Raw genomic sequence first — 12,085 nt, 5'->3', positions numbered from 1 at the left:
CCAGAAACCAACCTGACTGCCATATTCTGTACCAACTAAAGTTTCAGGACTACATACAAAGACAGCCCCAAAGAGAGCACATTGCAGTAGTCAAGTGTGGAGGTTACCAGCATATGTACCACTGTTGTGAGGCCGTTGATCTCAAGAAACGGATGCTGCTGGCTTATCAGTTGAAGCTGACAGAAAGCACCTCTGGCCATCGCCTCAACCTGGGACACCAAGGAGAGGTTTGGTTCCAGAAGCACTCCCAAACTGTGTACCTGTTCCTTCCGGAGAAGTCTGACCCCATTCAGAACCAGCAGATCAAGATTTTCTCCCAAGTTCTGACCCCACACAATAAGTACCTCAATTTTATCTGGATTCAGTCTCAGTTTGTTATCCCTCATCCAGCCCATTACCATCTCTAGGGAGGCATTTGGAGAGGTTATGCCTCCTCCCAATTGGATGACATTGAGAAATAGATTTGGGTGTCCTCAGCATATGGATAATACCCTGCACCAAATCTCCTGATGATCTCTCCCAGCAGTTTCATGTAGATGTTAAGCAATGTTGGAGACAATATGGAGCCCTGGGGGACACCATACAAAAGTTGCAGCAGTCTCCAACAGCCTCCAACAGCAGTCTCCAACAGACACCATCTGGAATCTGCCTGACAGATAAGAGCAGAACCACTGCAAAGCAGTGCCTCCCACCCACAACCCCCTGAGACACTCCAGAAGGATACTATGGTCAATAGTATTGAAAGCCACCAAGAGAGCCAAAAGAACCAACAGAGTCACAATCCTTCTGTCAACTCCCAATTGGAAGTCATCTATCAGGCTAACCAAGGCAATTTCCACCCCATAGCCACCCAAAAGCCAATTTGAAATGGGTCTTGGAGTTTCCTCCAAGACTGCCTGGAGCTGAGAGGCCATCACCTGCTCATCCCAGCCACAGAAGGTTAGATACAGGCCTAACTCTGAGGGATCCAATGCAGGCTTCTTCAGAAGAGGTCTAATTTCCTCCTAAAGACAAGGAGGCATCCTGCCCTCCCTCAGAGAAGCATCTATAATTTCTACCAGGCCTTCTACAACAACCCCCCGCCCTGCCTAATAGTATAAGCAATGTAGGGCAAGGGTCAAGAGAACAGGTGGTAGGCTGCACCATTCTAAAAAGCTTGTCCACATCCTCAGGAGTCACATACTGAAACTGAGCCAGCCTAAGCACATAAGAGGAGTAGCTGGACACTGCGTCACACTGCAGTAATTGTGGGATCTGAATCTAAGTTGGCCCGAATAAGAGAGATTTTATCCTCAAAGAACTCATTAAAAATGTCACAGAGGGTAACTGATAGTTCCAAATTCTGATGTGAGGCAGGAGGGGCACACACTAGCCCTCTCACAGTCTTGAACAACTCAGCAGGGCATGAGCTTGTGGATGCAATATGGGCAGAAAAGAATAGCTTCTCTGCCACACGTATCGCTTAAGCACAGGTCTTCAAATGTGCTCTATGTTGTAATCTGTTGGATTCGAGTAGAGTCTTTATCCACTTGCACTCCAGTCGTCTACCTCACCGCTTCAGCCCTGTAGATCTTCCTCCATATACTAAGGGGCCAGCTTCGAAGGAGGTCAGAGAGGATGCTTAGGAGTGATCCTGTCTACTGCCCTTATGGGTTTGCTGTTTCAATTCTCCACCATGACATCAACAGGATCACTGGCAAAGCTAACACTAAATCCTTCCAGAACTTCTTGGAATCCTATTAAATGGGGAAATCACAGGAATCTCCACTCATGGAACACCACCCTGATCAGTGAAAGACCAGATCAAGTGTGTGATCAGCAACATGCGTCGATCCCAAGACCATTTGGGATAGGCCCATAGTTGTCATGGCTCCTATGAATTCCTGAGCTACCCCAGATAGATTAGTACCAAAGTGAAAATTGAAGTCCCACCACCACCATAAAGCCTGGGCGACTCCAACGCCAAGTCCGAGACCAAGTTCACTAGCTCAGTTAGGGACTCTGTTGGGCAGCGGAGTGATTAGTACACCAACAGACCACCCATCTATCCCTGATCCCAAACTTAAGTATACCCATTCAATATGGTCAGAAACTTCAACAAGGATCCCGATAAGGGAGATGTTGTTCTTATAGTCCACAGGCACTCCCACAACCAAGTCTCTGTGATGCATACCAGGTCAGCTCCTTCATCCAGAATCAGATCATGGATTTTTTTTTTCCTGATTTATTCCGGACTGATCTGGCATTACGAAGGAGCAAAGTGAGATTCTGTGGGTGGGTGGCACTGTTCTCCAAGGCCAAAGAGGCCAGGACAGCCAGAAGGAGAAACAGCTAGAAAATTGCCAATGTTACTTTTTATATTCCCACCACCACCACCACCAGAACAGCCTTTAGTACCAGAAAGTTAAACTAAACCCAAAGTTAAATATTCCTCTCATTTGACATTCCAGGTGGATCCCTCCTGCCTTTATGCACGAAGCACAAAGGCCCCACTGTACATACATATGCAAGCATGCACAACAACATAACACCCCACCCAATGTTATGTCTATTAACTGGGCTAGGAGGGGCAAGGAGACAAATAAGAAACTAAATCTGCATTGTGTAAAATACGGGATGCATGAAAGCAAGCAAGCAAGCAAGAAAGAATCCAAAAGACATGGCATTTAGAAAATATGTTAATACATATTTTGGCTTTACAGTCCCATCTTAGGTTATAAGCAAAGCACCATTATAGTTAATGCAGAGGGGTCTTACCATTTGACAGCCAGATTTTGCACCTCCCCATTTTTATCTTCAAGCAATTTTAGGAGCATTTTGACAACTTTTTTCTCACTATCTTCATCTAGCTTTATGGAATCTTTCTGTAGTTCCATCATCAGATCATTGGTAGCCATAAACCTGAAAGAACATCAACCATAGACTGCCTAATTGGTAAACACAGAGCCCATATATAATGGTTGGCACCAGTGTAGAAGATGAAAAAAATCACAGTCCCAGAGAGTACACGTATGAACAATTATTTACCAACAGTACTAATCCACAACCTGCCTGGCAGTTAAATGCGTAAACAGAAACACATTATCTATACAAATACTAGAGACATTTGATAGCAAGGATTTCTTTAATTTAAAGCATTAAAAAAACCTCAGTTGATCTTCTCTACAAATTGTACATACATGTATACGCCTGTTTCTACTGGCCACAGCTTAACTGTACTTACAGTTATGCTAAAGTACCAGTTGATGATCAGTTATCTGTGCAGGTAGTACATTGTGAATGACACCAACACAGTTCATTGAGTTCAGTGCAGAGACTGTAATGTAGAGAGTTGCTTGTGCCGATGTAGGACACTCAGGCCAAGGAAGAAAAAGAGTAAGTACTATTCTAGATTCTTTGGACACTCCAGGACTCTTCATATGCACATCCAACACTATGGAAACCACTTCAGCATGATAAAACACCTGTAGAGGTATGTGTAGGAGCATTTCCATGAGAAGACTCATGCAATCAACCCCACCCATGTCACTGTCATTCAAATGTCCTTGCAGTGTGAGAACATACCATGCAGAAGCAGCGCTCATGCTATTAAGCATGTGTGTATAGTTCATTGTAGAATTATTAGGATGCAAAGGAAATAAGAAGAAAGGATGAATTTACTACAGCTCAGAGTACTGGAATAATTCCTTGCTTCTCTTTTTCTGTGTCTCTTGCCTCTGCAAGTCTTCAGATGCAGAGCGGGGACTTTGACCACCACCTCCCCTGCTTCTTCGGAAGTACACAAGGAGGAAGACACTGCATCGTTATCCAAAGAGCCGCTTGGCAGCTTACCCAGCTGTCTGGGTATGGCAGTGTTCGCAAAATAGACGCATAATTGCACATCCCCAGAACTCAAGAAGTCATGTGTGGCTGCACCTTTGGAGAGGTACACGTTCCCTTCATGCTTTAACCGTCTACCTCAGCAAACACCCGCTGAACAGTGGCATACCCAGGCTGCTGCATAGAAGTGTGAAGCAGCTCTCAGAAGCCTCACTAGCCTGAATACTTATATTTATCCTCCTACCTGCTCTCAGGAGATGGGCTTACAGTAAGAGAATGAGACATATTTCTCTTCATCAATGGAACACTAATGCTGCTAGCGTATCCAAATGCTCTATACCAGACACAGAGCCAGCACTTTTAACAACCCGTGCTTAATACAGTATTAAGAATGTCCACACTCTCCAAGCATACCAATATCTATCCAGCAAGGTACTTCTTCCCCAGGAACACATTCTCTGGTCCACTGCTGTGCAGACTACAGTTTCCAATACTGAACTCACTTTAATCCCATTAGGAATTTTAGACATCCAAACAGCACTGTTTAACGCACTCTTTATCTTTGTTTGGTACCATTCGATATTATTTGGACAGGGTATGGGGAGCTGTTAATACTTGGCAAGCTAAGATATGAAGGATTTCCAAGCTGCCAGTCAGCGATTAATGTTAGCATTGAGAGTTGGTGCAGGATTTTATACATATCTGGAATGGGGCTGTGGGGGAGGAAGGTTGTTCGTAGTAAGGGTATTATTTGCAAGAGCATCACATGTGTTGTAAAGTGAATGAACTGTGCACAGGGAGCAGAGCTAGGCATACCAAACCTAAGATCTGCATGGTTTCAACCGCACACATAAGGTGTATACCAAGGGTGCAGCAAGGTTGGAGAGGGCCCTGCGACGAAAAATGAAAATGGGCCCCATCCTACTGTTGTCTTCTTCAGAGAGACAGGATGGGGACAGCAAAGAACAAGGTGCCACCTTGTCGACGGGCAAGGGAATGGGACAAATGCCCAGGGTCAATTGTGTGCCCATCCTGCCTTGTTGAACTGTAGCTATGCCCCTAATGTATACCAAGAAGAGCGGCATCCTTTGAACATCAAGTGAGGTTGCCATGTGAATGATCAGCAACTGGCTGCTCAAGGGCCAAACCTAGCTTATGAATCTCCAGTAGTTGGCCTATGCTGTCCCAATCCACACTGTGTGTTCAGCATCTATTCCTATTGTCACCTTGCCCTTTCTCCTCTCTTCTCTCCCATGCCTATATTCTCCTTTGTGACAGGAAGTGGAACAAACAAGGAAACATATAAGAATGCTTCTTTATCGGTTTTCCATTATTTGAAAACTATACAGAAAGCAAAGTGTGGGATGGTAACAAAGCAGTCGATGCCTATCTAGCTATCTAGATATCTATCTTATCTATCTCTCTTCTTCTCTCTGGTTAAGGCAGGTGTGCACAACTCAAATGATCTGGTGGGCCGAAACTGAACGTGACTTGGCTCATGGGGACCAAAGTCAATTCTTAGGGTGCTGATTATTAAGTAACACTTAATATCAATCAATTAATTAAATCAGATTAAAGTGAAATTAATTAAAATGCATTTAATCAAAATTTAACTTTTGAAGTTCTGGCAGGCCAAGATTAATTTAAATTGAATTAAAATTCTAATAAAATAAATACAATACAATCTGTACAAAATACATTGTTCTTCCTTTCCACCTCTGCCAAATCATCACACTTAACATGGAGCACTTCTAAGGGAAAAAATTAGAGAAGTTTTTCTCTTAATTTTTGATTACACTTTGATCCTTCACCACACAGGCTTTTTATGAGGGAAAGAGAGAGGTGAGATGGGGAAAGAATGGGGCAGGCTTAGCTTGAGAGAGAGAGAGAGAGGAAGAGAGGGGGGGGGATAAGAAAAGGAAAAGGAGATGGAGCGGGCTTGAGGGGAGAGAGAGGGAGAGAGAAAGAGAAAAAGTTTTAAAAGAAAGTGAGAGATGCAAAGAGATGCAAAGAGATGGGGTAGGTTTGGCTTGAGAGAGAGAAAGTTTAAAAATAAATTGATGGAAAGAGCCACCGCGCCGCACCTCGCGTTGCTTGCTGCTTGCATTCCCCTGCCGCGAACCTCTGTTTGTTTGTTTTTAATTCCAATTCCAGCCACCGCACGGCCAAGGGGATGGCTAGGGATGGCTGCTGGGGGGCAGGGGATGAGCCAGCAGTTCTTCTAACACACACACACCAGCGGCAACGGATAATACCAGAGCGACACTGTGGCCTGCCGTTTGGCCAAACATCTCTTCCCAACTGCGAGGCGCACCTGTGCTGTTAAGAGACTTAACTACGCAGGCTCACCTCACAGCTGGGAAGAGACACCAGGCCAAACAGCAGGCCACGGCATTGCTCTGGTTTTGTTGGCTGGGGGTGGAGGGTAGAAGGACTACCAGCTCAAACCCTCCCCCTCCCCCAGATGCCATCCTCAGCCATGCGACGGCTGGAATTGGAATAATTTTTTAAAAACCATGGAGTTCTGCAGCAGGGGGAGGAAAAAGGCCTCGTGGGCCATGTGTTGTGCAGACCTTAAGGTAAAGGTTGCGCCGTCGAGTCAGTGTCAACTCCTGGCAACCACAGAGCCATGTGATTTTCTTTGGTAGAATACAGGAGGGATTTACCATTGCCTCCTCCCACGCAGTGTGAGATGATGCCTTTCAGCATCTTCCTATATGGCTTCTGCCGAATATAGGTGTTTCCCATAGTCTGGGAAACATACCAGCAGAGATTCGAACCAGCAACCTCTTGCTCCCTAGGCAAGCTAGTTTCCCGCTACGCGATTAGGTGGCTGTGTTATCTCTGGTTGCTGCTGCAATATAAAGAAGGGAAGGGAAGAAGAAAAGGAAATATCTCTTCCCATACATACTCCATAGTGAGAATAAATAGAAGGGCAACACACATCCTGCAAGAATAGTGCATGGAAATGAATGCACATGGGCCCAGTGCCCCAACTGCCCTGTAGCTGGCTTCCCAGTCAGTCTCATTGCCAGTTAGTTATTAGTCATGACTAGCTGTCTCATTGATTTTAATGGTGCTTAGTAAGGACTAACAAGTCTGCACAATGACAAAAGTTTGTTGTGACCAATTTCAGTCCCATTAATTTCAAGGTGACTTAGTTATGACTAGCTTTCTTTGGAGACCTCAACAAGTATTGATGTTGGCATCAATATACCTGGTTTTGCAGTTGCTCAGAAGTCTAGGGGAGGGTAAGTCATAACTAGCTCTAAATTTCATCTCTGCCTATATATGCATTAGCTCCACATTTATTTATTATTAGATTTGATACTACCTTTCATTAAAATAATCTCAAGACGGTTTACAGAACATTTAAACACAATAAAAAACCATAACAACTACAAAATAAGAAATAAATGGAATATAAAATTACAAATCTAAGTTTAAAAAACATGTACAATATAACCATAAGATACAAAGGAGCAGCAAACAAAATACTCATTTAAAAGCCTGGGTAAAAAGCCAAGATTTTACTTGCTTTCTTAAAACTGTGATGGAGACAGAGGAGCGGAGGCCCATTGGGAGAGCATTCCAAAGTCTGGAGGCAATGACTGAGAAGGCCCTGTCCTGTGTGCATAACAGGCAAGTCTCCTTCATTGTCGACACATGGAGCTGGCCCCCTCTGATGACCTCGTTGAGTTGGCAGAAACCCTTGGGAGCATGCGGTCCCTCAGGTATCCAGGGCCCAAACCATTTAGGGCTTTAAAGGTCAAAACCAGCACCTTGACTTGGACCCGGAAAGATTGGCAGCCAATGTAGCTCTTTCAAAATGGTCCTCCAGATAACATCCAAGCTGTCGCATTTTGTACTAGCAGCAGTTTCTGAATATTCTTCAAGGGCAGCCCCAAGTAGAGCATGCTACAATAATCCAACTGTGACGTGACTAAGATCTGGGTAACAGTGGCCAGATCTAGCCAAAGCTGTGCAAAGGCACCCCTGGCCACTGTCTCCACCTGAGCTTCCAAAAGCAAAGCCAGGTCCAGCAGTACCTCCAAGCTGCACACTTGCTCTTTCAAGAGGAATGCAAGCACATCCAGAACCGGTAGAATCTCCTCATCCCGATTGGCTCTCCTACTGATCAACAGTACCTGTCTTGCCCAGATTCAATCTCAGTTTGTTAGCCCACATCCAACCCATCACTGCCTCCAGTTGCAGGACATCCACTGCCTCCCTAGCATCTTGTGACAAGGAAAGACAGAGCTGAGTGTCATCATTGTCACACTGGACAATGGCAGCAGATCCTTACAGGGACTACCAATCCTCACTGCTGTGCCAATATGATGTCCTTGGCCTACTTATAAAAAGTTATTTATTTAAAATATTTATACCCTGCTTCTCCAGCACACTATTGCTTGGGGCGACTCAGAACATTAATAAAAAGATACAATGTAAAAGTAAAATAAGACTAACAAAATTAACCTAATTTAAGTTAAACAAGTTAAAACCACATTTAATATTAATTTTCTATTAAAAAGCTCTAAATTAATAGTTATTTTAAAAGCTAAAAACTGAGAACTATAAAAACTAAAGAACCTACCAGATATATACAGAGATGGAACATTAAAAAGCCTCATTTAAAAGATGTGTTTTCAGTTGTTGTTTTAAAAAACACTGAGGGAGAGAACATGGCAAAGTTCTTTGGGGAGGGTGTTCAAAGCAGAGGGGCCACAACTGAAAAGGCCCCATCTCTAGTCCCCACCAACTGGATATCTGTTAGTGGTGGGGCCTTGAGCAGCCCCTGAGATTACAAGTGGAGGGCCCTGGCAGGTTCATATGGGCGAATGCGGTCCAACAGGTACCCCGGCCCCAAGGATGGATATGATACTCATGAAGCGACTTGGGCCCATGAGCATCCTTGCAGCAAAATTCTGGACAAGCTGAAGCTTCCGAACTGTCTCATGGGCAGCCCCGCATAGAGCGCATTGCAGTAGTCCAATCTGGATGTTACCAAAGCATGAGTGACTGAGGTCAAGTCAGACTTCTCCAAGTAGGGTCACAGCTGGTGTACCAACCGTAATTGGTAACAGGGACTTCTGCACATGCACACCTCCACCACCTGTGCCTCCAAGGACAGCGTCAGATCCAGAAACACCCCCAAGCTGCAGACTTTGTCTTTCAGAGGGAGTGCGACCTCGCCCAAGACCAGATTTACCTCACTACTCGGATGATCCGTTTTACCAACACAGAGCATTTCCATCTAATCTGGATTAAGTTTCAGCTTGTTTGCTCCCATCCAGTCCAGAACAGCCTCCAAGCCCCAGTTCAGAGAAGCCACTGCATCTCTGGTGTCTGCTGACTTAAAAGATGGGTAGAGCTGGGTGTCATCACCATACCGATGGCACCTTAGCCCACATCCACGGATGTCCTCTCCCAGAGGTTTCATGTAAATGTTAAACTGCATGGGGGACAGAATAGATCCCTGTGGCACCTCACAGGCCAAAGGGTGGAGCAGGCATCCCCCAGCACCACCTTCTGAGTACGACCCTCCAGGTAGGAGCAGAGCCACCATATATGGTCTTACATAAAAAATAAATGTAACCAAGACTAGGGTGCAAGTATTAGAAAGAACCTCTCTCTAGTGAACTTTTGTAACACCACTAACTCTGATACACAACTGAAATACTAAAACCCTGATCTATTCCAGGGACATTCATAGTACCTTTAATCAATTTCTTTTGCAAACTATATTATATGGTCAGGCACTAAGATAATGCATTGCACATCAACTAAGTTTTATTTTTGTAAGACATAATTGCATTAGAATGTAAACATCTTAAAATTGTTGCCAGTAATTGATCATTGATACTCCAGTATAAATCCCACTGGTGTCAAAAATTGATGAGACACCTTAACAGCCCAACATTGTTAACATATCTAAACCACAATACCTTGATTTCTCATCATGGCTGACATTAAAGCTAATAGTCATGAGTAATTTAGTCTGGATGTCAGCCAATTTTTTTTTATTAACATAAAACCTATATTTTGTGCCTCTCAAGTGCTGGATAATTGATCCTATAAAAGCTGAAACTACAAACAGGACAGACCAGAGTCACAGTGCCTGGATTTAAGCCAATTTAGGCCATACATTCCATTGAAACCAGAGGGATTTCCTTCCAGTTAACTTCATTTCAGAGTTTTAACTCTATCAGCTTCAGCAGATCTACATACTCTGGTTTAATTGTTTTGTAGATTGAGCTTTGGGGGCTGAATTTTTACCTCATTTAATCATATAGTCAGTCCTTCAAATATTATGCAGTACTCATCTACAGTTCATTTTTACTTGATACTTCTACAGCTTAAGTCAAAATGCATTTTCTTTCAGTTTTAAATTTGATTCAGTTGATTAAAATCCCCTTTGGTTTAATTGATAAGCACAAACAAGCCACTCTAATCACCATTACTCCCAACCTTGTGATCCTCTAGGAGACTAAAGTCACATTTGTTTTTCTTAAACAACACAGTGAAGGCAGCCAATCATCTTCCAGACAGTAACAGCTGATTAGGAAGATTTTTTCTTCTGACTGCAGCTGTCTAGCAGTGCATCTCTTCCTCGGAGGGACATAAAAGGTTATTATAATGTTAGCTACAGCGAGACACAAAATAAAATATAGAACACAATATTCTCCTTTCCCACCTGATGGGGGAGGGGGGCTGCAGTAAATTTTGCATATGTTTTATCAGCCCTGCCCCTTCCTATAAGCTACATCTCCCCTCCCCCTATGATATACAGGATATTAACTATAGCTACGTACATATCCTCCTTAGTTAACATCCTTCCCTTCTATATAAGGTTTCCCTTTTCTAGCTGCAATTATATAAAAACATCCCCCACTCCTTCTCAACCTCCCATCTTTAAATGGTTCAGAAATACCCACACGTGCAAAATTCACAGTGGAATTCACACACAAACCACCTTAGTAACCTCAAAACATGGCTTTGCAATTCTCACACACACAGCCCTACTAAAGACCGGGTCCTACCGAAAATCTTTGTCGGTGGATGTCATCTTCTCCAGGAGATTGGAGATGTGATAGGATATGTTAGTCATCTTGGATTGCTGGCCTTGGAAGGTGATCTGTCCTCGCCTGCTAAAAAAAAAATTTAAAATTAAGGAAGAGTAGAAGTTTGTCGCTGCCCTAAGCAGGGGTTCTGCCTGCTGGGAATCTGCATGGAGAATATGGCGACAGGAGGGACACCGTGAGACTGGGGTAGTGTTTTTCCTCTCTTTTTTCCCCCTCCCCGCCCCCTCCCCTGGTTAGAAGTCGCTGGAAAAGCTGAGCCCCTGCACTGTTATCATAGGATATATATAGCCTATAGTCACAACTACAGCTGAGCTAAGGGCGCCACCTACTGACAGATATCTGCAGCCTCTCAAGTTACAAGCGAAGGAAAAGGCGGCGGCAGCAGCTGCTCTTTTTACCCCAACCTAGAGGCGACACAGTTACTGCTGCAGTTCAAACTGCAGGTGTTTGCTAACACACTGCAATCGAGTGACAATGATCCAGTCACCATAGAGGCACCACTAAAAAAACACCGGGTGGGGGAGGGGGAGGAGGTGTTAGGTGAAAGTAGCACTTGTTTAAGACAGCTGCTAGGTTTGTCCTGAATATCTACTGTATTTCTCTCTAAAAAAATTCTCCAATTTCTCAAAATATAATTTCAGCTGTTACTACTTATTGTTTGGGTAGCACTTTTAATTTAATTAAAAAACCCACTTTCAATCTTAAAAAATCCAAACATTTTTCACCTTGATTCAAAAACAGCATTTGGGGGGGGGGGGGTGAAAATGTATACTTATATGGAAAATGCAGCTTCCTATTATGTTCCTAAAATTAACTCATTAAGAAAGCATGTATAGCTTGATCCCATGTGGCATCTGGCACATCTGATCTATGCCCACTGACATAAACAGGCTTAGGCATGCCTAACTCTGCATACATTCTGGCTGTCAATTTGCAAAGTGCTGCAAGGTACTTTTGCCCTCATCCACAGCCTTGTCTGGTAGGGTTGGTTTCCATTTCACAGACAAGAAGCAGAAATTCCCAAGGTAACGCAATGAATCCATGGAAGAGGCAAAACTAATCTGACCCTCTAGTCACTGGATCACACTAGCTCTTTAGCATAGCACCTATTTAATACTTATCTGGTACTGGGCTGTACACAATCCCTGCCCAGAGATTTTTCTTTTCCAATATTTTCAGTG

At 43.8% G+C, this 12,085-nt stretch overlaps 1 protein-coding gene across 2 annotated transcripts in view; it reads right to left on the bottom strand.

Moving 5' to 3' along the window:
• Positions 1–12,085, bottom strand: part of LOC128343255 (cullin-associated NEDD8-dissociated protein 1-like) — a 41,758-nt gene that overhangs the window by 29,006 nt on the left and 667 nt on the right. Inside the window, exons 2-3 of one of the 2 annotated variants that reach the window (XM_053292015.1) lie at positions 10,863–10,967; positions 2,758–2,901 (exon numbers count right to left, since the gene is read on the bottom strand). In XM_053292015.1, coding sequence (XP_053147990.1) covers positions 2,758–2,901; positions 10,863–10,930 — 212 coding nt within the window. In that variant the 5' untranslated portion in view covers positions 10,931–10,967. Of the gene's footprint in view, positions 1–2,757; positions 2,902–10,862; positions 11,123–12,085 lie in introns of those variants that run through there. The other variant, XM_053292014.1, reaches the window with a different exon arrangement.

The sequence above is a fragment of the Hemicordylus capensis genome, chromosome 2 (genome assembly GCF_027244095.1).
Source record: "Hemicordylus capensis ecotype Gifberg chromosome 2, rHemCap1.1.pri, whole genome shotgun sequence".
Classification (NCBI taxonomy): domain Eukaryota; kingdom Metazoa; phylum Chordata; class Lepidosauria; order Squamata; family Cordylidae; genus Hemicordylus; species Hemicordylus capensis.
This window is presented reverse-complemented; position numbering and strand designations above follow the sequence as displayed.